Raw genomic sequence first — 27,170 nt, 5'->3', positions numbered from 1 at the left:
AATGCGAAAAAGCTCTACCTCTTTTAGTGAACTTTGCTATCCTAGGTACTATCAAAAGTCCAGAGTTGTGTGACCTTAGGGAGCATGATGGATTTTAGCGTGGTAGAAGACTAGTTAGGTACGCGGGAGCTAACCCATTAAGGGCCTTATATGCAAGTAATAATATTTTGTAACTGATACGGAATTTAATAGGTAGCCAGTGCAGAGACTGTAAAATTGGGGTAATATGATCATATTTTCTTGACCTGGTAAGGACTCTAACCGCTGCATTTTGGACTACCTGTAGCTTGTTTATTGAAGATGAAGGACAACCACCTAGCAGTGCATTACAATAGTCCAGTCTAGAGGTCATGAATGCATGAACTAGCTTTTCTGCATCAGAAACAGGTATCATGTTTCGTAACTTGGCAATGTTTCTAAGATGGAAGAATGCCGTTTTTGTAACATGGGAAATATGATTTTCAAAAGACAAGTTGCTATCTAATATAACACCCAGATTTTTGACTGTAGAGGAAGTAACCGTGCATCCGTCTAGTTGCAAATTGTAATCCACGAGATTCGGCGTACTGTCTTTTGGTCCAATAAGTAAGCTCTTCATCCTTAAACAAAAATACTTGTCTGTTCTCATCCTTGTACCTGCACAGTTTTATTATTAGGAATGTACACAATATGTATTCTGCATCCATCCATCTATTTACCCGTTTTAATAAATAATAAGGGTATGGTTTAGACAGTGTAATTTTGTCAACAAAATGTGCCTTGTCCAGTGTGTAATTTGCACTTGTTCCACTGTTTACTTTGACTTGACAAACAGATTAGTCCAGTGCCAAAACAGCCTATTTATTACTTTATCTACAGTAAGAGTATCTTACATTTAGATCAATTAAAGCTTTTTCAGTGTGCAATAAGGGATTTCTCAGGCACTAAAGAAGAAAGAAGATTTTAACTGGAAATAATGAACAACACCATTAATAAATGTCACTTGCTTCCATGTACAAAACATGACAACTAGTAGCCTAATAAGACTAATTCCAGTCACATGTATTCAAGGTTAAAGTGTGCAGGATCTACACGCTAATGGCCTACAGTTATAATAATCAATAATTCACAGGGTTTCCAATGCAGGACAGAGCAAAGTCAAGTTCAGGCATGGTACTTTAGCTTATTTGGTTTTAAATGTTATCACACTGTATGCATAGCTCTCATTTATCCCACTTGTGAACATTATAAATTGTCTTTAAATAACATAATTTGTTCCCAGATAGTACTCTCATTTTATAGCAAAACATTTAACATACAGAAATGTATGTTTGTTTATTGTAGTGTTATCGTGTTTACTATGCTGTGAAACACTGAAATGGCTGGCCGTATTCCTCTGGTTTTGCTGGCCTGTGGCTCCTTCAACCCCATTACCCACCAGCACATGCGGCTGTTTGAGCTGGCCAGAGACCACATGCACCAGACGGGTTGGTGCCACCTGTTCATTTACCTGAAATTGGCCATCATCTGTTATCAGGCCAAAATTGGCATCCTTTCCAATGTCCCTCTGAGCCTGTAGCTTTAAAGTGATTTCTGTTATATAACTGCATTTTGTTTTTTAATTCTAGTCTAAAGTATGTCTAAATCTATTAACCTTATAAGGCCAGACATATGAAATATATGGGCTCAGAAAGGATGCCAATTTTGCTGCAAGCAATGCAAGAAAAATGTTCTACAATGCAAGCAAGCATTTCAAATTTTGTTGGTTATGATTGGAACAATTTGTTGTGTTCCACCACTAGCTTGCAGTGTAGACGTAGTGTAACTGCACCTCTTAAAAGACTCTGCATGGTGCTGGCATGCTGACATTTTTGCTTGTGTTTATTTACTGTACACAGTGTACTCAAAAATTGCTTGCAGAAATAGCATATCAAGTAGCCAAAATAGCTTGCGTCTTATATTACCTCAAGAGTGCCTGGAGACTTGTTTGTGGTTTGTTGCCATTTTTATGAAAGATTAAAACTGATTTTTAAAAACTAATTTTTTAAGAGCCCAAACTTTAAAAATCATTTTTGTTCATTTATTTTAAATTTTTCTGGTTTAATCACGATCAGATTTTTTCTAGATCCTGTACATCGTATGTATTTTTTTCTCAAATTCAGTTTTATTTTTCTCTAATTCTATTTTCCATTAATTTTATGTAGGCCTATTCCATTTTAATGTTTTCATTAAATACTAATAATCAAAGCATCTCTATTTTTTATTTTTTTTTATTTTATATATATATATATTTTTTTTATATTTATATTTTTATTTTTAATTTATTTCTGTTTGTCCAGAAGTACTGTGTTATATTTCTGGTAAAAATAATGTTTTAATCATAATTTTAGTAGTAGTAGTAGTACTATCATTACATTAAGTAGTTTTTCTGTCACAGTTTCTTCAAGTTAAACCAAACTTTTATTTTGGCGGGTTGCTGTAAAGACCTTTAAGTTTCTGATTGAATATGATATGACAATAGTTTTTATCGAATGGAATGGTAAAATGCTCATGAAGTGACTCAGAGCAGTTCTGGAGATTGTATTTATGTGTTCATGTACTCGTATATTGAGGTGGCAGAGGCAGAAAAACTTGCATGCGCACTTCAGTAAGTGTGTAGCAAACGAAACCGTGCGTCTGCGCCATTAATTCACACAGAGACATGCAGAACATGCAGGATTCATATAGTATTTTTGCAGCTTAGTATTCACAGACATTAGTCCATATCGCGTTTTGATTTAAGTGTACTGGCCTACTTTGTTGTATCCATCCAAAATTAGGCAAATTCCGAGACATTTTGCCTTATACAGTAAATTCTGTTTTTATGACTGGATTCCACGGATAATGTTTCCGCTGAAATCATAGGGCCCTATTGTTAGAAGCAGGTGATGTCCATTCAGCTTTTCAGTTCATAATTTGAATGACTACAGGAGGCGTTTTTGACAAGATTTTGTTTGTAGTTATAAAGATGTGTAAATGTTAATTGTTTGACATTATAAGACATTAACGAGATTGTGTAACTCTTCTTTAGTGCTTCAGGACCTTTACAGATTGTGAACTTTTTAAATGTTATCATCTATCTTATTGCATTTGCCGCGGTCCTCCGGTACCTGCTGTGTTTGTTTATGTGGGTATCATTAAGCGCTCACAGTGGACTTCCAAAAGCGCCCTGTGTTTTTAAATGTTTAGCTCAGACAAAGTTTGACAAAGATAAAGCACTGTGCCAAAGTCTGGCCTTGTGCTTGTGAGAATCTCCAGGGATCTTGGTCAGACAGGTGAGATGTTGTTATTTCTGAGTTTTAGCCCGTATAAGGTGCCACAATACACAGATATTTAATAAAAAAAACTACTGCCTTAACATTTTAAGGCAGTACTTTTTTTCATTAAATACCTGTGTACTGCAGTACAATATCATAATTTCACACAAATTTCAGTACTTAGAAACTCAATATGTTGAGTGAGATTCATGAAATGAAAACAAACATAACACTCCAAGTAAAATAGTGATGAACTTTATTACAAAAATAAAAAATACTACTGAGCCATGAAAATGTACTGTACTTTTTAAATACATATATATTAATTATAACTTAATCATTCATGTTAGTTCATAGTGCATGAACTAATAATAACATACAACTTAATTAAAAAATGTATTAGTAAATGATGAAATAACAATCTAACAATGAACAATACCCTTACAGCATTAATTATTAGTTAATGTTACAAATGGACTCTTGCAAAGTGTTATTGATAAATTGGTTGACTTGTAATTTTTATGATGAAATTTAATCATAATTGATGGTCAAATATTTTTGAAAGAAGCTGACAAAAACATCTTGGTTACGTTTACTGAAAAAAAGGGTAAAGTTTTATATTATTATTTATTGCAGGGTGTATCTTCATAGTTTAAATTGTAATTCCTGTGCATTGTTGAAATGAAAAGTAATATATTTGAGCATACATTTACAAATTTCAAATAACAATACACATGTGTGTCATTATACTGAACTGTTGAACCCTACACTTAGACATTGTCAGGGTTTATTTCTTAAAAAATAATCCAATATACTGACGTTAAGTGCAAAGTAATTTATCGATAATTGCTAAATCTATTGACAGTCATAGTTTAATTGCATTTTAATTGCCTGAGGATGTTTATTTGTTGCATTAGGTATTGACAACAAAATTAGGCTATCAATCCAACCCAATAACATGGTTTTAGAAAGGTGAATATAGGCCATATATGCATGCAAAATTAGACCGTACACCGTAATTAAATATTAAAGAGTCAACAAGTAAACAGATGGCTGTGTTTACCAACCTTTCAGTGTTTTTGTAATGGCAGTAGGGCGTCAAACATGCGTGCCGTCGACAGTCGCCATTACCGCCGTTGCTATTCAATTAGCCGAACGCTCGTCAGATCTTGAGACCTTAGCGCAGGCACACTTGTACACCACAGGGGAGGTCTTTCGGCCCAGGCAGGTACACAGCAGGAGGACGCACCTGTGCATTGAAGCTTAATGAGGGAGCAGTCACCTGCTTGTTCCCTTTGCCACCTCACAATTACTGCTGAAACTCCCTCTACTTACACCTTGGACCTCAGAGGGGCTACACAACTCTGCTCTGATCAGCACAAACACACACATGCTTTAAAACATTGTTAATCAGTCCCTTACATCAGGGAGACGCAGAATAATGCACATCAGCTTTTTGGGTGCATAGTTATGGACAGGGCATTTTATAAAATCGATATGTCTGCTTGGAAAGGTACCATCCGTTACAGTGGTAGGCTGAGTAGGTGTAATCTGTAAAGAGAGAGTGAACGTGCCCTGATTTGGTGTGGAAAATTGTAAAGTAGCTTTTTAACTGTAGTTCATGCCTTGTGAACCTGGTCTATTCATACTTGACCTCTTTTTCTCTGTTTCTCTCTGTCTGTTTCTACCTTTTTAGATCCGATGGGAGAAGAATATCACATTAGGAGAGCCTCCTGGATTCCTGCACTCATGGTGGTGGTATGTATCGATCTTGTAACTCAAAACCCCTAACATTCTCTGACGGTATGGCCATGCTAGCTGTTAGCAGCAGTAGAGGAGCCTAAATGAACGCTGGTCCATTATTCTTGGAAGTAGGTGTCTGTATGTTGCCATACAGCATTAGGCCTGTTTTATACACAGATGTTAGAGTAAAAGGCTGTAGAAGGATTTGAAGATCTTAATGTATGACTGTTGGTTGATTTCAAGACAGGTTCTCGTATTGGTCTTTTTCTCTGTGAACCTTAGCCAGAATAGAGGGCATATTTAATTTTAATTAATTACGTAAATTACAATTAGGCTGTGAGGGATCGACGTACAGTCCATTCAGTAAGATCCAATATTCACAACCCTGTTGAAAAGACCAGGATTGTGCCTACAAGGCTTCTTAGCTTACTTGAATAGCAATTTCCCCTTGGTCAACCAACACAGAACCCAGACTCTGATAGTTTAAAGAGTAGTTCACTTCCAGAATGAAAATTTCCTGATCCTGATTTCCTCACCCCCATGTTATCCAAGATGTTCATGTCTTTTTCTTAAGTCGAAAAGAAATTTAAGGTTTTTGAGGAAAGCATTACAGGATTTTTCTCCATATAGTGGACTTCAACAGGGACCAACGGGTTGAAGGTCCAAATTGCAGCTTCAAAGGGCTCTACACGATCCCAGCTGAGCAATAAGTGTCTTGTCTAGTGAAACGACCAGTCATTTTCTAAAAAAAAAGCTTGTCTTGCACTAGCTCGACTTATCGCATTATGTAGTCAACTTGGAAAGGTCAGGCGTGATGTAGGCGGAAGTACCGACCCAGTGTTTACAAAGTGAACGTCCGAAGAATGTCAAACTCCCCTTACAAAAAAAACAACAATGTCGGGTGATTTTGAAGTTGGAGGAGAAAATGAGTTTTTTGCCCGACCCTACTTTTTTGAACCAGAGTACACAGATGAAGAACTAACCACGTGTGACCTTTCCAACGTGATTAAGCAATGCATGAAGATGTGCATGCGTATCGCAGAGCTAGTGCAAGATGAGCATTTGTGGTTAAAAAGTATATAACTTTTATTATTATTCTTTTTTTAAAAGAAAATAATTGATTGTTTTGCTAGATAAGACCCTTATTCTTCTGCTGGGATCGTGTAGAACCCTTTGAAGCTGCATTGAAGGCAGTTTGGACCTTCAACCTGTTAGCCACCGTTGAAGCCTACTATATGGAGAAAAATCCTGGAATGATTTCCTCAAAAAATTGTATTTCTTTGCGACTGAATAAAGACTTGAACATCTTGGATAACATGGGGTGAGTAACTTATCAGGAAATTTTCAATCAGGAAGTGAATAAGGCTACTCCTTTAACCAGCTTTTTTGCTAGTAGAAACATGGCTAAGCTAGTGGATTAGCTAGACTAGCAAGAAGCTGCCATAAACCAGTTTGCACTTGCTTGGAAATTCATGCTTGCTTATCTAAGCTAGTGTTTACAGCAGGGAACCCTCGTGTCCTGGAGTTTTTTTTTTTCTTCTGGCAATTTTTCGGAAACATTCATTTTCAAAGTTTTGTCAGTCAAACTATCGAGCCCAAGGTACACAACAGTAGAACCAATCAAACAGACTTTACACCTATCCATTACGGCCTTATTTCACTGGATCCAAATTAAATATGGCATCTATCCTGACTTGGGTCCATTGGAGACTCTCATGTTTGTCTGGAATTCACGTTATGTCCTTAGCTTACTCAAAAATAAGATCAGTGTGTGTAGATCAGGTTCACACAGAGCAGTGTGTTCATTTATCACACTCAACTTATTCTCCATTTTGGATTACTGGCTCCCCTCTGTGAGATTATTAAGAGTCTAGTAGCTTTTGGAGGGTCCCTGTATGCTGTTGACACTATTGGAGGAGCGTCTGTCTGGAGCTGTAACATGTAGAGGAGGGGGGTCATGTTGAGGTTTTAGGGACTCGGAGGGGCCACAGAGTACCGCCCTCTTCACCAACCCCCCTCCCCCAAACAAAAGGGCCAGATGGTAAGGGAAAGCCAACCCCTCCCCCCTGTGCGTACCCCCACCAACCTTTGTCTGGAGGCCTGTCCTTTGTTTGCGGAAGAACCCTCAAACGGATTAACTCCTTGCATTCCAGTCTTTGTGTTAAACAGCCAAATCTCCTTCTCTACTGCCCCCCACCCCCCTTTTGCATTTTCTTCCCTTCTGTCTAAGGCAGTTTCCTGTTGTAAGGGGGTTTGAATGGTAGCACCAGGCTCTGGGGTGGGGCAGAAGGGGGTGGAGGCTAAGTTTGGTGAGAGGGGCAGTCATCCACATCTGTTGTAAGGCAAGCAAGGGGTTGGGGGTGGTGGTTTTGGTTGGGATGCAGGTGTGGATCGCAAAAAAACAGAAAAAAGGATGATCGTTTGCGATTTATCTTGCACATTTGTTTAATCGATGTCTGGTAAGAAAGGAGAAAGTCGAGCGACAAAAATTTTACATTTACTTTCAGATGACCTAAAGCTGACATGCTTCTTTGTGATTGGTAGAGATGACAGAAAAGCCACACAGAAGTGTTCACTTCAAGTACATTAATTTAAATGCGACCAAGTAATGCAGGAAACAAACAAACAAAAAAAGAAAGGCTGTTATGGTTGTGTGCATTTATAGTTGACCTGGATGTAAATGAAAACAGGTAGAACACATCATGTCTTTAAATAATCAATCATATTGCATAATTTTTTCTTCTCTGACATAACACAGTCTGCAAATGAAAAGGCAGCTGATTTACATATTACACTGATAAACTCTTAGGTCAGGTCATGTTTTACAATATTGCTTTAATGCTGAGAGCAAAAGAAACATATGGGTTATCAAATGGACATAACGCATTTCTTTTATATTGTTTGGTTACGTCTTTTTGTTGTTGCATGAGCGTTGTATAATTTTCTAACATGTCTTTTCTGTGTAGTACTTCTGATGTACTGCAGCATGTTCTTAAAATCAAAATAATGGCCCAATGATGGATTAATTTTTCTAGTCTTAAAGTAAATAATTTGTAATGGTTATTTAGGCATGGTTTTAGGAAATTCTTGTCTTTTTATATTTTAATAGGTAAACTCTAATGACTTCCTCCTACATATGTTACTTGCTGAGTATATAAAAATACATCACATTGAGGTATTGGGAGTTGTTTTTCTGTGTGAATATTGTCTTATATTATCTATTATCAAAAGGAAAAAATGTTGGAGACATGGTATGGTGGGAAGTGTACGTGTACAGGCCTGTTGCAAGTGCGGGCAACCAGTGTTTGAATCCAGTTGTTTAGATCATTGCCCAATCCCAATACCCCTTTTTCCCCCTGATCGTTTGCAGTAATATTTTAATTTTAAAAACCTCTATTTTTTTTATTGTATGTATTTTAAGTTTTATTAATTTTTTAAATAAACAATTCAGTTTTTATTTTGTTTCAGTATTGTTTTATTTTTTACATGACAAGTTTTTGGATAATTTCACACTTAGTAGACTAATATAAGTGTCACACTTCTTTGTATTTTAAAAGCCACTCAGGTATGTCATAGTGTCATCACACCAGCTTGTTAAAGACAAACTTTCCCACATTTCCTCTGTGTTCATGCAAAGTATGCAAGCATTAAACGAGTTTTCCTGCTGCAATCAAGGTAACTGAACTCACTTTAAAAAAAAAAAAAAAAAAAAAAAGTGACTTGCTTGTGCTCACCATTCCTCCCCACCTTGATGTGCGTCTATTTGCGGCTTTTCAGTAACAAAGTGTAACTGGCGTCTTATTTCATTTCCCCTGCACCCTGATTGGATTTGAGATGGTCCTGCTGTCTCCCTCCAGCAGCTTTCCGACAAAGCTGCAATCTCTTTAACGGCAGCTGATAGATATGATAATGCCGCCTGGCTTTATTGTGCACTGACTGAAGGGCGAAGAACAGGCATGACGTTCCTCTGTCAAAGTGCCTTTCTTGCTTTTTCTTTTCCCTTCCTTTCACCTGTTTTATTTGTTTCCTGGTTTATGGCTTCTGTAGAATGTGAGATGTTAATGCATGGTACCTCCTACTGAGCGCTCATTTACGCACTTATATATGGTTCTTGTAATGCATCTTGTCTTCCCTTTTTTCTTTTTCTTTTTTTGTCTTTTGTGTCTCTGCTTACTTCTCTCAATTAGATGGAGTAGATCATCCCCACCATTCTTATAAATGTATCACCTCCACATTATAAAGGAATAGTTGACCCAAAAATTCTTACAAATATGTGACATTATTTTCTCTGTGAAACTCAAAAGGTGAATTTTTGAAGAACATCTTGACATGAATGAGGATTAAGGCTATTTCTCTAAAATGACAAAAAGCAACATTGGTCCAAAGAATGCTGTAGGCTACCGGTTTTTGAAGCTTTACAATGGCTTTGTGTGAAGATCAGACTGAAATTTAGGCCTATGTGCCCTAGCTGTTTTAGATGTTCATGAGAGAAGTTTGATTTGTGAATAAATCATTTCGAGTCTGAGAATCTTCATCCATTTTTCGGAAATGGTCTGAATGATTCATTCATGAAATCACAGATTTATCATATGAACTACCTTTATGGTACTTTTGTGTCCTTTTTGAAAGGTCTTCATTTATTGTAATTTCATAGAGAAGGGCGACCAGTGTGGTCTTTAAAATTGTTCTTTTTGTGTTCCATGGAAGATACCCTCATTTTGTTCCAAATCCATGTAATTTTGAGCAAGTGATGACATAATTGTAATTTTTGGCTGACCTATTCCCTGTAAGAAGTATGAATTCAGTCTGTATTTAAATCTAAAAACTTGATTTTTGCTGCAGTTCCGCTACTTTTGTAGTCTTATGAGCTGAATGTTGTTTAACCTTGCTCTCTTATTCCACCCATAAACGGTGAGTGATTTATGAAAACTGTCATAAGCTCTCCTTTGCGTTATGCTCACGAACACAAATCCGTCAAATGGTTTCCACTCCACTGCAAGATATATGAAATGGGTGGAAACTGATTATCCCCGTTGACCTGTCGCCATGCCGTGAGTGGCCTATTTTGTCCTTTTTGCAATCTGTCACATCAAAAGTAAGCTTTTTCCCACATTCAGAACAGAAGTCTAATTTTGTTACATCAGCAGAAATAATGCAGAGCGGTAAAAAGTGCTGCCTCGGAAGATGGAACAACTTATGTTCGTTTTCTTAAGCCCTGCTTCAGCAGCTTTTATGAAGCGTCCATTAAATCAATATCTAAAGAGTGAGAGCAGTTTAATGCCGACCTGTTTAACAGGTACTTATTTTCAATGAAGTAATTAAGGGACCATTTGGAGTGCAACCCGCTCCCCCTAGCAGCCCTTAAGGACTGTATTTCCTTAATTAACAAATATCAAGCCTAATTGATTAGCCACTTACAGGTCACACCTCATAAAGTGGGAAGCTATCCAGGGGTTATGATTGTAGTGACCCAGCTTTGATAGAAGCTGTCAAGTTCTTCTGAGTGTGATACTGAAGAAGATCGGTCTTCTGTTCTTACTCTGACGTGCCTTTTACAGTGTGCTGGAGCCAAAGCTTGATCTGAAACCATTTAGCATGTTTACACCACAGAAAAATCGAATCCGCATCGCCCCCTAAACCCTACGGGTCTCACATCTTGCATCACTAACTTGAAAGTTATCAGAAGTTTTCATAACTCAAGCCGGTAACATCTAAATTAAATTAGTTTGGATGTTAAAATACATTGTATCATTGTTATAAATGTATTGCTTTGAATTTTGTTTCTTAGTAGTTTCGGTGGTTCCATCAAAAAAGCTCAGAATGGTGAAAAGCCACTGAATTAAATTATATAAAGGGTTTTAAAATAAACCCTTAAGGGGGTTGTAAATGACAACTCCAATGTTGTGTTTTTATTTGTGAGTAGGTGAGTTGCATCACAGTTGAGCACAAGCTTTTCTGTAAAAACATTTTCGGTAAAGACTAGGCTAATTAGAGAAACAACAAGGCCTGGAACAAACCATGCCATTCAGTACTATTTTTCACATGGGCTTGATGTGTTAAGTGTACCACAGCCTGTTGGTGTTTAGTTCGGCAGCTGTTTAGTTCGGTGTAGTTCACCCATGTATTTGATACTCAACTTTGTTTATTCTGCCTTATTTTGCAGTGTATTCTGGGATCTGTACTGTGCAGCTCCAGATCGACGGGAGACATGTGAACATTCCAGCGAGGCCAAGGCTTTCCACGACTATGTGAGTTCCTATTTTATCCGCCGTGGAGTTTGGTTGAACCTGAAGTTCTGTTGTTGGTGATTTCGTTAACCCAAATGATCAGGGTTTTTTTTTACAGTTATCGGTGCTGTTTATCTTAAGCTTCGGTTCATTTTTGATTGAACGCATGCGCTATAAATGGTCACCCAGGTTGTGACTTTTATTACCGAAAATTTCGTAATATCTATAAATATCATCGTAAATCTGTGGTAGCTTCATTGTCTTTGTACCAGGATACACCTTTTGGTTCTAATAAAGTTCTAGCACAGTAGCCCAGATGCTTAAAGGGGATAGTTCACCTCAAAAATAAAATTCTGGTATAATTTACTTACCTTCATGTTGTTCCAAACCTGTATGACTTGCATTTTAAGATATTTTGAGAAATGTCTTTTCGGTCCATAAAAAGAAAGTCAACTAGACAACAACGTCAAGATTTCCGGTTTTGTGTTCTGCAAAAGAAAGTAAGTCATACAAGTTGGGAACAACAAGAAAGTGATGGACACAATTTTAATTTTTGGATGATCTATCCTTTTAAGACTGCAGGATTAAGAGTAGGCTGGGCTATCTTGAAGGTCTGCACCATGACCCTTTTGACCCCTTGATCTGCGGAAGACCTTTAAGTTAGTAATGGAGAACTGGAGTAGCATGTGTGGACAACCCTTGAGCTCCACCAAAAAGGGTAGTTCTTTGGCTTTCCAACTGCAAATGACCATGTTAATGTGACCACAAACACTGACCCTTGCTCAACCCTTGGGCTCAGTCTTGAAGAGTTTGAGTGTTCGCGCCTGTATCTATAATTTGCAGAATACACTGGGACCTCTTTTCCACTCTGCATGTTTTCTTTGGCAGAAATTTAGCGTCAAATATAAATTGTGCAAATATCTTTTACCCGACACATTAGCAGTGTTAAAACCTCGTGAATACGCTCCAGAGGAGGATAATGTGTCAAAGATTATATGAAAGTAACTATGATTTACTGCTAACTGTTAGCACCAGAGTCTCACCTGGGTCAGATCTTGGGGCTTGAGTCATGAAAGGGATTATGCGTCTATTCTTGCCTCAGACATTTAATTTACTGGACCTGCTAGCAGAGAACAGTTACAAGTTTGTGTCAGCTGCCTGCTGAAGTTTCAACCAATTGGAATCTGCGTGCCTGTGTACGGCCTCTATAAGATTAATTACATGGTTAATTAAACGCCATGCTTAATTAAGTCTGACGTGTGTTCAATGAATCTATACGCCTAATCATTTCTAACACCCAATGGACACCTGGGATTGTCGAAATGAGTGTTCTGATGACCCCCTCCTCCGCACGACTGACTACCCGTGCTCAACGTTGATGCGGCTGTTGTGAAACAGGCTGTCTGCTCCGATTGACTGTTTGAAATGCTCGGTGGCCTTTTCTAAGTAAACTCCAGATAAGTTTCTAGGCTTTGCTACTGGACCTCAGGGACTCGGCGAGTTTGAAAGGCTCAGATATCCTGCCCCCGAGTTCTAGTCTGAGGATTAATGACTGGTTTCCCCTGACCTTTAACCCTCGGCAAAGTTCAGGAGGTCAGAGCATATCCGGCCTGTGTTGTGTCCCGTTCCGAATGTTTTCCCAAATCTTTTCATCAGGCTATTAATCTCCATTTGCCTTCAGAATGTTGAGTCCAGTGGATTAATTCTGGGTTTGGGGTTTTTATTAATTGGGCTAGAATGAAGTGAACATGTCAAGTTCGTTCCTCGAGGGTTACTCAGCGCTGTTGAGCGATTTCCCCAGCCATCAACTCTCGATCCAATGGCTGGCCAATTCTTGGAAGACCTGAGGCCACTTTCTGTCTATTTTTGAGGCTTTTGTAGACACCAGGCTAATGTTGTGTGAAGAGTCTTATGGTGGAGGTCGTGACGAGTTTTGGTGGTTATGGGGATGGTGGAGATGAGGAGGAGGAGGAGGAGGAGGAGGCGGTGGCGGCGGCGGCGGCGGCGACGGAGGTCCCATGGGTCGCTCCAGACCTGTCTCCGTCTGATTAACTTCAGCTCTGGGATCCCTGTGGACTGGCCGCCCCATCAAGCCTGCAATCTCAGGCAAGGCTGATAACAGTGCCCATTCCCTAGCGTGTCAGTGGATCAGGGGCAGAAAAACAAGCGGGTTCCCAGGAGTCAAATCCTCCTCACTGTCAGCACCACAGTTATATTGGCTTCTCCAAGTCAGGGCTTCAACGGTGACTAGGTTTTTGCAGTCATAGCATTAAACCGTTATGTTTTTGTTTGTAAATTTCCTGGTGGTGGAATTTGGGGAAACTCTGACTCTTCTTTCTTTTTGTCTACCCTTCTTTTCTCTTTTTTACTCATGTGGCCAGTGATGCACTTTGTGCGAGTAAGTCCTCCAGTTGGGAGGAAAGATAATGGGATATAACATGCAAATCTTGAGATCTGTGGAATCTGGTTCATAACTAATCCGAGGATTGCTATAGGATTGTGACTCTGGCTGGGCTCCCAGAAGTGGAGAGCCAGTTCCCCAAAACCAGGCAGCCACTAGTGCCACCAAGAAACCCTTGATACCACATCTTTACCCCTTTAGTTAGATATATTGTTATAGAGGATCTGAAATCAGTATTTAGTCCAATATTCGGGATGCTTACTGAATAGAAAGAAGGGAAAAGAGTAAAACATTGAAAGCAGGATATAGTGGTACCTGCTCACTGCAAACTTCCTAAAACTCCCACAGAAGCCTGTCTCCCATCAGAGCCTTTGTCTAAACCTCTGTATTTAGTTACACCAGCAGAATGGTTTGCATATTTGTCATGTAATTTTGCGTGTGGAGTTGCTTGTAAACAGATGAGTTCATAACAATATTGTTCTGGTGAGTGATTTGAAAGATCTTATCCTTTATTTTCTGATTTCTGATTTTTCTCAGACAGGCTTTTCCAGTTTTATCTAGATGGTAATCCTGGTTCTGTGAAAAGTCTGTTGATGTTCATGTGATAATTGCACATTATTAATTTGGAGATCTTCAGGAACTCCACCACAAGTAATGTCACAAAACAAGCTTTATATTTTAACACAGTATTTCTAATATAAATGTATCTATATTGGTTGATATTGTATGTATGCTATTGATATTGTATATATGCTGGCATTGGATATTTATTTTATTGTAAATGTGCTATATTTACATTTAAGTTTTTGCTGTCACATATTGCTGACTTTAAGATAATTTTAATAGCCTATGTTATAAATGATAATTTAATTAATTATACAGTATTGGTTAATGTATATTTTTAGAATGGACAGATACTAATAAATTAATTTAATAAGCAAAATGGTACAGATAGATTAAGCATCACCAGCAAGAAACTGTCTAATGTAAATTCCCCGAAAAACCAGGTCAGGCGAACCCAAAACCAGCCTAATTATTCATGGCCTCCTTAGATTGAAAATTCAACCAAAAATTTAAATTTTTATAATTTATTCAGCCTCTTGTCTTGCCAAATTTGTAAGTTTCTGTCTTAGGCAGAACACAAAAAATGTCATTTTAGAAGTTTTTCAAAGTAAAATTTTTATGTTCAGAAGATAAGACCGTGTGGTCCAAAACCCCATTGACTTAAATTCTATGGGCAGTCATGTACATTTGGAAAAACCTTTTTGGGTGAAGTATCACTTGGGTTTTTAAGACTAATTAGTACTTCAGGTGACCTACTAACTAGTCCATTTAAAAAAAATAAAACATAGTTTTGGACATCCTTAATATCACCCAACCTATCTGCTACATCAAGTGTCACGCTCTGAAAGATGGTTTTCCCCATCCCATCACGTACTGACAGAAACATTGCAAGTACATAATGGAGGTCTTTTTCTTGACCCTCAGCACTCTTGAGTTGCTCTGTTACACCGTTTAAATGGGAACATAACTAACACCGATTTCAGCCGTCACATATGCCTACACGACAGACATGAGCGTTCCTCAATGACACATTTACGAGGTGGAAAAACTTGGAGAGGACGGAAGAGCGACAGACAAACATGTTTTTCGTTGCGGCATCTTTTGGCAGCGTTCTGCGTCATTGAAAAGACAAGTGGAGGAACAGGTGGTTTAATATATCCGAGTGTTTCAAAAGTGGAAAGTGAATAAGCATTGGTCATTGTCTTCGTCTTTCTTTTTTCATGCGCTTCCAGGTGGTCCTGATGACTAATGTGTGACTGTGATTTTGAATGTGAGCTACGTGCCGCTTTTCTCCTCTCAATCTGAGGTGTTTTCACGGCATCATCTGCCCTAGCGTTCACCTGTCTGTTTTTCCCCTTTCGTATGCTCAGTTTCTGCCCTTTTTCATTTTAAATCTCTCAAAAATGCCTCCCATTTTCTTGCTCTCAATGAGAATTACCAGCTTTTTGAAAGATGACAAAAAGGAATAAACCTTAAAGGAACGAACAATGACTAACACACGTTTTCACTCAAAGGCTTTGTCGTTATTCACCTTCATCTTCCTCTTTGTTAATTTTTCAGCTGAAAAACACCAGGAGAGAAGCATATGTTGTATTTTGGATGCTGGTCCCCAGCATGAGATGTTAGCATGCTAGTGTCCCCACCAGGCTTCACAACTAGCTTCTAAGATTTGTTTTGTCAAGTTTCACATAGTTATGCCTGTTCACCAGCTAACCCAGCATGGAAAAATGTTTTTTACTCTTTTACCACACCTTTTCTATCTTTAAAGAGTTCATCAAGCTTTTATGACTTTCCTGAGCTTGTTGTGTTAAAAAATAAGTGTGAAATGTGGTCTCTTTGTTTTGTCTAGCCATAAGAGACGTCAAGAGTTACTTTGACCCTTTGTTAGTTGTTTACGTTTCAGAGCGTCTGGATATAGGGTGTGTCTGAGGGTCATTTATTTATTTTGAAATTCTACCATATCTTGCTAGATATTTACCCTGTTGAAAAAAACAGCATATGCTGGTTAGGTATGTTTTGAAGCTGGGATGCTGGTTTGAGCTGGTCCTTTGCTGGTTTATGCTGGTCCTTTGCTGGTTTATGCTGGCCATGTGCTGGTCTTAAGCTGGTCGGACCAGTTTAGGACCAGCACATGACCAGCTAAGGACCAGCATAAACCAGCAAAGGACCAGCTTAAACCAGCTCAAACCAGCATCTCAGCTTCAAAACATACCTAACCAGCATATGCTAGTTTTTTCAACAGGGTTCTAAGGTCTGAAGTTTAAGTAGTGGAAGGGCCTTGTTTCATCTTGAAGAGGTGGCCTGTATGTTATCAATCCTGTACTATAGTTACGTGTCTTATTAGTGCTGTTTTTGTTGTCCCTTGGCTTGTTGGTACTGCTTTGTGTCCTTTTAATGTGTGTTGAAGCAATCGTCACGATGCAGTATATGCATATTTTGTATATTTTCTTGTAAGTTGCTCTGGTGAGGCGGCATTTGCCAAGAAAATAAATGGAATTTAAATGTCATCTGTCTGGAGGAGGTGTGACCTGAACTCCGTCTGAATTCCCACAATTGCAAGTCTCTCTCCCAAGTGCTGTTTTGATCTAAACTCCGTCGTTACTTTGAAGATGGCCGGCCAACCCAGATTTAGGTCCAGAGATACTCGTTTCTCACAGAAAATGGAATAAATTACAGACATAAAAAAAACAACAACTGGTAATTCTCCACAGGCAACATTACAGATTTTGTTGCAGCATTAACACTGTCGTGCAAAGTGGCTTTCCAGTTAACATTACTTCAGGTTTTGACTGATAACCAATAGGCTAAATTTGATCATTACCAGAATAATTTATGGTCTGCAATCAAGCTGTCTTTTCACTATCGCTGACATTTGCATACTATAGTTGCATTTTGCCCCCTAGTTGCAGTCACTCGAAACGTTACTGCTTATTAGGGTTAATTTTAACGAAAACTATGATGAAAAATGTTCATTGACGAGCTTTTTTCCCATGACTGAAATGAGACTATGATGAGACATAAATAAACGATAACTGACTATATCAACATGCAATATCGTTGAAGATAAAAGATGAGATTCAAATGTATTTTAAAAACTATACAAAAATCTCTTTTTATGTTCATCGAAAAAATAGAGACAAAATATTATTGCAGACCGCTGTACATGCCTCTACTATGTGAGCTTTCATGTATGCGTTTGCCAGATACCAAGAGTTGAAAAGAATGCATTTTCTGTCCGGTGTTTTGCTTAATTTTTGCAATCTGACAATCATGTGCACACGCTCACTCTTCATTCGCATCTCCATGTGAGATGTTCAGCTTAAACTAAAGTGTCATTAACCCTGTCTGTATTCTGTTATGAGATCTCAACTATTTTTTTTGCGATAGTGGTTGCTGAATAAATGCACTTAACCGCTGTTTTAATAGAGAAACATTATTGCAATTAGGAATTGTTGGAATTACTATCAGGAATTTTACTGTTATAATATTTTTTTTGTTTATACATATTTACAAAGTACATATCTAAGTCTTTGTTATTATTTATAATATGAGCTTTATATATTAGTTAGTAGTGCTGTGTTCAAAATATCGATACGACGATACGAGTATTGATACAGCTGGCCCTGTATCGATATTGTGGCACGTGTGCAGCAGTGGACCGTGCTTAATTTGTTTAAAACTTTACAACGTTTAAAATTGAGTAGAAAAGTGCGAGGTTTCTAAAAAAAAGAATGAATAAAGCATAATATATAGGCTACATCAATGTTTAATCTGTCCGCATAGGAACTCAACGGGGTTGCCTGATATAAAGAGACGTAATCCCCAAAACAGAGCTTCACACTTCTCTCATAATGCAGAGGTCAACTACCTGCTCTGCCAAAAGTTAGAAATGGCACTATAGTAAGCACTGTTTAATAAACTGTCTAGTCGCAAATATTTGAATATTTCAAAACAATTAGACATTTTTACATAGGTGTATGGTCCTAGCTCCTGTACTATTAATTTGAAAATAAGGACTTCCAGTTTGTCGTTTTTTGGAGATGTGCAAATGTGGCATCAGTAGCTAATCGTTATTGAACCTCCATCTTTCGTATTTTGAAAAGCATTGAAAAGCATTTATGAAAGCATTCGTCGCCAATGCCTTCTTGGTGACCTTCACATTGAAGGTTATCATGATGAACTAGTCGCAAACAATGAAATAAAGTAATTCTCCATTGACTGACTCGCCCTGCCGTCTTGATCTGTTCTTCAGAAGCGGCAGGTGTTTGCTTGCTTTCTGCGCAACGCTTCAGATTCCTGTTTGCACTGCTGTGGGTTTTGTCCGAATAAACCATCTGGTTCTTCTGTGAGTGTCAATACAGAGACCGCAGTGGTGTGTTTTTCTCATAACCTTGCAAGGGGGTGTGAATCATGGGATACCACAGTTATTCCAAGTCTCTCGATTTCATTTCGTCCCTCTTTGTTGCGCCAGCAGTGGGCAGCGCTAGTGGCTGCGAGGTTAAGTTAGCAGGTCCCTCAGCTGGCATTTACCATGTCTGGCACCATTGGCATAGCGGGCCACCCTTCTCCGCTCTGCTTTCAAGTGCCGTCTTGGCGCAATGAAGTAAAACTGTCCATTTGTAATACAGTGGTGTGCTCGGGATCAAGTTTCAACAGGCTTCCCTGGATTGCAAGGAAAAAGCCACAAAACTAGCATAAATCCCTCAAAACAAGCTCCGTCTTTAGGTTCCTGTAGATTGGGTTTACTCACGCAGGCAGCGTTTATAACTGGAGATTACGTTATTTGATTTGGGTGGAGTGTTTATTCTTCCACTTTTCACCTCCGCACATGCATACTATGCTGTGATGAAAGACGCAGTGGCTCATCGTCTCTGTCTTGTGCTGCCGTTGGTCTATTGCCAGACAGTGAGCGTAATGCAGAGTAATTATTATTTTTATACCATGTGCTTCCAGAGGCTTTCACTAGAAGTCAAAATGGCTCCCCACTGACCGGCTGATTACCTCTGAGGCCGTGCCCACACCTGCCTCCAGTCATACCTTGGCAGAGCTGTACCCCGCTGCCCCAGTGACAGAATGACGGGGCTTAACTGGGATGGTTCTTTACATGTCTTAATTGCCACGTTCACTGCATTCACTGTCTCAACATTTCACAAGATCCTTTCTTTCTTTGCTTGCTTTCACAAAAAAAGTACCATGTTAATGCTGTGATATTCTTTGAAGTACTGTGGAGACAGCCTGTATTAAAGTGTCATGGTATTACCATCTGATACCATAAATGTACCATGGTAACTTTTCTTTCTTGCTTTCATGTACGGTTGCTTGCTTTCCTGTTTCAATAACAGAAGTTATATTACCATGGTACTATTACCTTGACTTTTTGACATGGTTCTTTCCTTTTCCCTTTCCCTTCCCTCTTCCCTTTTCCCTTTCCTCCCCTTTCCTCCCCTTCCCTCTCCCTTCCCTTCCCTTTTCCCTTCCCTCCCCCTTCCCCTTTCTGTATTTATTACTCTAAATTCTGTCATTAATTACTCACCCTCATGTCATTCTAAACCCGTAAGACCTCCGTTCATCTTCAGAACACAAATTAAGATATTTTTGATGAATTCTGAAAGCTCTCTGGCTCTCCCATAGACAGCAATGTAACTACCATGATCAAGGTCCAGAAACGTAGCAAGGAGATTGGTAAAATAATCCATGTGACATCAGGAGTTCAACCGTAATTTTACGAAGCTACGAGAATACTTTTTGTGTGCAAAGAAAACAATAATAAAGACTTTATTCAACAATTCGTCTCCTCCGCGTTATCCTATAGTGCCTTGGAGAATATCCACTGAACATAAACAGCGTATGCTATTCTGTGTCAGCTGCGTCAGGTGGATACGTTTTCTATGTTGTTTACGCTTTGATTTGAATGAAAACAATGTATCCGTGTGACACATCAGCTAAAGATGCATCTGTCTCTGAGCTGATCAGGTGTGCTCAAGCCCCTCTGTGTGTGTGTGTGTGTGTGTGTGTGTGTGTGTGTGCAAACCACAGCTGCATTGTCGAGTTATGACGCTCTCCTCTGTGCTTTTGTGCATTGTTGTCTCCCTTTTAAACACTCAATATGGCTTCTTTATCTTTACCTACATTCAGATTTAATTGCTTGGTTGTTAATCTCATGCATTACGCTTATTGCCACATTGTTCTATAGTCATGCCACATACACGTATCAAAGGGATAGCTCACATAGATTTTAGTTTCTTCAGCAAAGATGGCTTTTATGAAGATGTTTATGCCGTATTTGTCCGATATTTTGCCCACTGGCATTTGTTCTCCTTCATCTCTTACATCTGATCTTCATTTTGTCTCGTGTGTCTCTCATCCTCTCACTCTTATCTCTTTTGGTCTCATACCTCAGACTCTCCGCACAAGATCGAGTGTTTAATAACTGCTGCAGTTTATAAAGGCTACAGGGTCAAACAAAGGTCACAGGCTCTTCGGCTGCCAATCACAAATCTCAAACCGCTGCTCTCTGAAATGTTAAATCACACCTTGCCCTGAAAATCTGACCTTGCGTTGTTTACCAAATGTGCAGGTCCCTTGGTTTTCCCTCAGTCTGGTTTGTAGAGATAGATAATCATTTGTTCTGTTAATATCATTGTGTGAAAAATCCAATCTGATTTTAGTCACCTGAAATGTATTAGCTATTTAGCATGTCTGGGTATGCAATTAGCAACCAAATTATAACTGTAAATGCAATTTACATGATCAGTAGATGCTATATTAACACTTTTAAAGAAACAGAAATGGCGTCTTACAGCATGCACAGACAATTTGTCATGTTTTTCATGAAGCATGCCACTGAGGAAGAGGAGGGTGATGAAGAGGCCGGGGGAGGGGCAGTTGACCTGATTTTGGGGGGCTGTGGAGGCTGTGATAGTGGTGTTGTTGGAGGGTTTGTAATCCAAGGGATGCACGGTCAGATTAGAGTCTGCCCCATATTGCAAGAGCCGGGAGAGGGGAGGGCGAGAAAGTCACTAATGGCACTTTTCCACTGCGTGGTACGACTTGGCTCGGCACGGCACGGTTTGCATTTCCACTGCAGTTCAGTACCGCTTTAGAGTGGGCGGGATTATTCACATGTCATTATAGTTGCGCCGCCTCTACTACCACGACTCCTGAAAAACTTTTTCATTCCGCGTCGCCCCATCAAGCTCTCGCTGGATCCGCTCCTGTGCTATCAATGAGAGGAACGTCTGAACTTCCGCAACAGACAACAAAACTTTTTGGGTGTTAAAAAAAAGGTGTGCTCGTTCAAAACATTTGCGTTCGATCCATCGCTGGCTGTGCTGATTTAAATCTAGCGGTTCTTTTGTGTTTGTGTCCCAAGTTCAGTGACTCACGTAGTGACGATTCTCTTCGGCCAATCCGTGATCAGCAGAGTTTACACGTCATGTTTTGGTAATGGTACGGTTCACTTGGAACCCCAACCGAGGTGGTACTAAAAAAAGTACCAGGTACTGTACCCAGTGGAAAACCCCCCAAAAGTGAACCGTACCGTGCCGTACCATGCAGTGGAAAAGCGCCATAAAAGGCTCAGGACAGATCAACTGCTGGGGAAGGTGGCTTTTCACTTATTTATTTCTCTCCTGCTATTTATTTATTAGCATGTTAATTTTTTTTTTATTCATGTGCATGTTGGTTATTGGTTATTTTGAAATAAAATGAACGGTTTTTAGTTTGTTTTAATATTCATAATCAATTTAAAATGTTTTAATAAAATTATATATAATTATACATTATAAAAATATTTTTATATAATTATAAGTGAGATAATATAATTTTTTTATATTATTTATTATAAGAAAAATTTTTCTCAGTTTAAAGTTGTTGTTTCCCCCCCGCAGATTTTCCAAGAATTCACATGCTCATCATTCAAAAAGTTGCATATTTGTTGATGTATTTGACCTGGTTTTTGGTACCAATAAAGTTACCAAGAAAGTTGGTAAAACTGATGGGTATGATCAACATATTTTATAAATTACTTTATTATAAATTTTATAACACAGTGCATTATTTTATAATAAATTAAGCATATTTTTGGGACCTAGCTGTGACTGAAAATCAAACCAGAATGCATAACAATGCACCTTTTTGTATATTTCTCAACCTGTGCAGCTTGTGTTGGCATAGTTCATTTCTAAACTATTTTGGATGAAATACTGCTTCTCTCTGCTTCACCATTTATTAATCTTCCCGTTGCGTGGCACATTTTCAACTCCTTGTCTCTTGTTCGCTGATTTATCACGAAAGGTTATTAGTGCATGCTGCAAAGTAAATGTTTGTTGGTAATAAGCGTATCAACGCGTCGCAAATGCCCACCCAAAATAAAGGGTTTGACACTGCTGCAAATTGTGTTTAATTGCACTAATTAATATGAGCCTGTGACTGCCAAATCTGATTTTTCAACAACGATATGCGCTAGGCTCGGCGTCAAAACATTAATGTTAATTCTGATATTAATACCATGTTTCCTGTTGTGGCTTTTACTTCACAAATGTAATTATTTGGCTGTGACATTATTATGGTTGACTGAAATGACTCTGGTTTATAATTATTTCTTGGCCTGGTTGTGATACAAATTAATAGTTTTGACATCTGTTGCTGTTCACAGTTTATGATGTTATAATGGTTTTAAAAACATGCTGTGATGTGCAAGACAGATCTGATATATCATAATGACCCATGTGATATTACAAAAACAATGTCTAATTTTTACCTCACAAACATTTTCTTGAATAAATGGATAAAAGTTAAAATAATTATTGGGATTTTTAATATGATGTGGGAAACATTTTAGGGTTGAATATCTCGAGAAAATAATTATATTGTGATATTTTCTTTGATATATATAATGCCTCACACCATGATAGAAGATTTTGGTCATACCACCGCTACTAATATTAATTGAAAAAAAGCATGCAGCAAACAAAAATAAGCTCTAATATCAGACATTTTTGGCAAACTGTGAGGGTTGACACTCTTGATAAGAGAAAAAGAGAGAAATATCGACTTTCGCCGAATGTCCCTCTGCTCTCTCTCCTGTTTGTTCTCTCAGACTTTCCTTCTCTGTTGCTTTCTCTCGTTCCATCTCTCGTCTCTCCTGTGCTCCATGCAGAAATGATTTCCATTTCTGAATTAATGAGGTTCAGCTGAACCAAAATCTCTCTTTCTCTCCACCCCGAACCCCCCCTCCCTTTCATCACAGGTTCTTGCACAAATACACACTGGCGCTCGCATACTTTGTCAGTTTCAACATTGCATACCGTCGGCAGAAATGTACACAATTTCAGATATGTATACAACAGTAACAAACATTTATCTCATATTGGAAAAAATGTAAAATGCTTCATGTTTGAAACAAAATTGAGTCCGTCCTGAACACTGAGTTTGTTTACGTGTATAGTCTTACACATTTATGTTTAATAAAACAACTGCCTTAATTAGATAAAATACTAAAAGATTAAAAAAAAGTAGTAGATATGTGTGTTTACATTTAGACCTCAAAACCTGAGAAAAAACAGTTAGGTTTTTATATCAAACAGATTTCTGTTGCCATTTTGATGAAAGCACACTTAAAACCAAATTAAATTAAACTATATGAAGAATATTATTTTTGATACAGCGGGTTTTCACATAGAGACTAGTCAGTGTCTTTTCTGATGGCTTCGATTAACACAATGGTACTTGCTGGATGTGCCTCGTGGGTCAGGGCCTAGAATCGGGTCTTGTCACCATGGTAACTTTGTGCAGTGTATGCAAAATACTACAGTGCTTTGGGACCGTTGGAGGGTATTAAATCACCCTCCCCCTGTCCACCCCCAACACACAGACGCTCTACCTAGTTGTTTTGGTTGAGCTGTGGTATTAGCAGCTTCAATCGTTGCGATGCGATCAATGTTTTGAATTAAAAATGAGGGTCGGATTAACATAAAACAGTTTCCAAGCATGTTATAGCTATATGTTTGTCTGTCGCTTCCTTCGAATTTGAATTTTGCTTTAATGTCAAAGGGAGAGGCAGCGATTGGTCAATAATCTGCTAAGTAGCATCGATTCGGAGCGTTTAGTTTCTCTGGCTGGCTACTTTGGTTTGGAAGCTAATCAATGCTGTTGAATGGGGGCCTCAGTGATCAGGGATTTCCTACTCCATGCACAGTGCGGTCACATCATTTGTCTTCATTTGGCGTGCGATTATTCTCTGTAATGGGCTTCATCAGAAGGAAAAGGTTAACACACCTAGCCGAAAGGATTACGGAAATAAAGTTGCCAAGATTATGAGGCATTCACATTCATCATTGCTACTCTACTGTTTTTTCGTAATAATATGTATCAGTTCTCCATTTTCCATTAGCTGGGATCTCAGAATGAAAAGGCAAGACAATAGGATTTCCATTTAAAGTTCTCTAAACCAGTGTTTTTCAAACTGAGGTTTAGGGAGCAAGGCCTCCGTTACATTTACCTTGCTGAATTTCTCAATTTGCTTTGTTTCAATGATAATATTAAAGGTAATTATCTAACTTACATAAATCATGTTGGCTTTATATTGTCATTCAAAGGGTCTTTATACCTGAAAATATAAAGTTGATGTCCTTCTGGGCTCCTTTGTCAGTCCTTGGCATCAAAAAAAGGTTGAAAACCCCTGAATGAAAATACTTAGTTTGACTAAAGTTTAGCTACTCATTGAAAACATTTGCTTTGCAGAGGGCAATATCAATTAGTAATTTCCGTTCAATGAATGCTAGTGGATAACCCAAGTAGGAAAGCACTTTATGGATAAAAAAAGTGCTGTTCATAGTTGTGAAAGTTAGATGACTGTGTGCTTAAGTGTTTTATTATCTGGAGATGGTGAGTACAGGTTGCATTGTACGATAGATCGCAGGACCCAAAATCACCCAGCCAATTCAGATCAAGGTTACACATCTAAAACTGCTGGTTTTCAGCACTGAGCTAAACCAGTGTTTGATATGTTTTCTTTAGAAATGGAAAGGCTGTTAACATCTTTAGGAAGTGGTTCTTCAATCTACTACCCTTGTTCTTACCCCCTCCTGTTTTGCCTGAAAGATAAAGTTACTTCCTCTTCCCTTTGCCCTGCTCCCTCTCACCCTCCTTCCCTGCTGGGTTTTATTGGTCTTAGGAGTTGTCCATCACTGCTCTCGCTGTTTGAAGTGCTCCAGTCGTATATCACCGCCCTGTCTCGCTGGATGTCCTCCCACTTCCTGCAGGGTTCTCCAAGACTGCATGTACCTGACTGTGAGCACGGTTTCTCCACACTATTTCTCCAGTCACACTTAAACACACTTCCAAAAACCACTTCATCCATGATATCTTTACTGTGTGTTTGAGTTTTTTATAGTCCCTTGGTTGATAGTTGTGGTCAGTTGAGGTGATGTGCCTCTGGAAGGCTTTAGCGATGCTATACATTCCTTCCTTCCTTCCTTCCTTTAAAAACTATTTGTAAGTTTCTTGCTTGTTTTTCCTTATTCCCTTCCATCCATTTTCCCATTAAGTCCCAGTGTCTTTTTAAAAAAATGCCTATTTACTTCACTTTTTGCTTGACTTTGTAGTCTTTGTTTTTCCTAATGCTGTCTTTGCCCTTGTTTTTTTTTTTTTTTACCTTGCAATCCTTTTCTTCACTGCTCTCCCCCCCCCCTCCTCTCTCTCTCTCTCTCTCTAAGGATTTTTTTTTTTGCACTTTTCTGCAAGCTTATGAGGCTGTGAGGCCGAGGGGTGGGGGGAACAAGGGGTTCGAAGAGTGTGGAAGGGAACATAGTTGGTCTAGGAGGCTATGTGAGACTAAACCCAGATCCGGGCCAGATGAGGATGGTATGGGTTTGGGGTGACAGTGGACTGTGGGTGAGCAAGCAAGGGATGCTAATACTATTTTGTTACTAATTTGTTTCCATCTGGCCGGGCATATTGCATCTGTGGCTGTGCATTCCCAGAGAACCAACAAGAAGAATCATTGGATCTTGCTTAATTCTAGGTAGTTTTGTAAAGCTTTTTCAAAGGTTAAAACCAACAATTTCTTGTGATATTAGTAAATATGACAGTAAATCACCCAGGTTTTGCAGAAATTGGATGGATCCGTCTCTCATATCAGATGCCTGTCATTGCTTTAATTCAACACCTAGGTTTGATTCTAAACCATACATATGTAGACGGATGTTTTTGGCTGTTTAGTCATGCTTCATATTGCTTTTGAAGATGTTTTGCTTTTTAAGATGCAGTGTGAAATTTTAAATGGTTAAAGGGATAGTTCACCCAAAAATTAAAATTTTGTCATTAATTACTTGCTCTCATGTTGTTCCAAACCCGTAAGAACTTCATTCACCTTCAGAGCACAAATTAAGTATTTTTGATGAAATCTGAGAGTTTTCTGAACCTACATAGACGGCAACATAACTGACACATTCAAGGCCCATAAAGGAAGTTAAGGACATCGATAAAATGGTCCATGTGACATCGGTGGTTCAAATGTAAACACAAAAAGTATTCTCGTAGCTTCATAACATTAAGGTTGAACCACTGATATCCTTACTACCGTTCTAGGCCTTGAACATGGTAGTTGAGTTGCTGTCTATGCAGGGACCGAAAGCTATCTGATTTCATCAAAAATATCTTAATTTGTGTTCCGAAGATGAACGAAGGTCTTACGGGTTTGGAACGACATGAGAGTGAGTAATTGATGACAGAATAAAAATTTTTGGGTGAACTATCCCTTTTTTCTTTAAGCCTAGCCAACTGTTTTCGAACACAAGAATGTTTTATGTGAACGCACCCCTAAAAATACTTCTGTTCAGGTGAGGTCAACTCAAAAATAGCATAATTATTCAATGCACTTTGTTGTGGCAGCACCTCAACTAATTTTTTTTTTTTTTTTTTTTAAACAGTATTTTTATTATCTTTAAAATCATTTAT

At 38.6% G+C, this 27,170-nt stretch overlaps 1 protein-coding gene across 1 annotated transcript in view; it reads left to right on the top strand.

Moving 5' to 3' along the window:
* The window catches only part of ssbp4 (single stranded DNA binding protein 4), a 63,351-nt gene that overhangs the window by 10,352 nt on the left and 25,829 nt on the right, over positions 1-27,170 (top strand). The window contains exons 3-4 of the mRNA XM_016283029.1: positions 4,972-5,033; positions 11,182-11,266. Coding sequence (XP_016138515.1) covers positions 4,972-5,033; positions 11,182-11,266 — 147 coding nt within the window. The remainder of the gene's footprint in view (positions 1-4,971; positions 5,034-11,181; positions 11,267-27,170) is intronic.

Source organism: Sinocyclocheilus grahami, unplaced genomic scaffold, assembly GCF_001515645.1.
Source record: "Sinocyclocheilus grahami isolate Dianchi unplaced genomic scaffold, SAMN03320097.WGS_v1.1 scaffold169.1, whole genome shotgun sequence".
NCBI lineage: Eukaryota > Metazoa > Chordata > Actinopteri > Cypriniformes > Cyprinidae > Sinocyclocheilus > Sinocyclocheilus grahami.
This window is presented reverse-complemented; position numbering and strand designations above follow the sequence as displayed.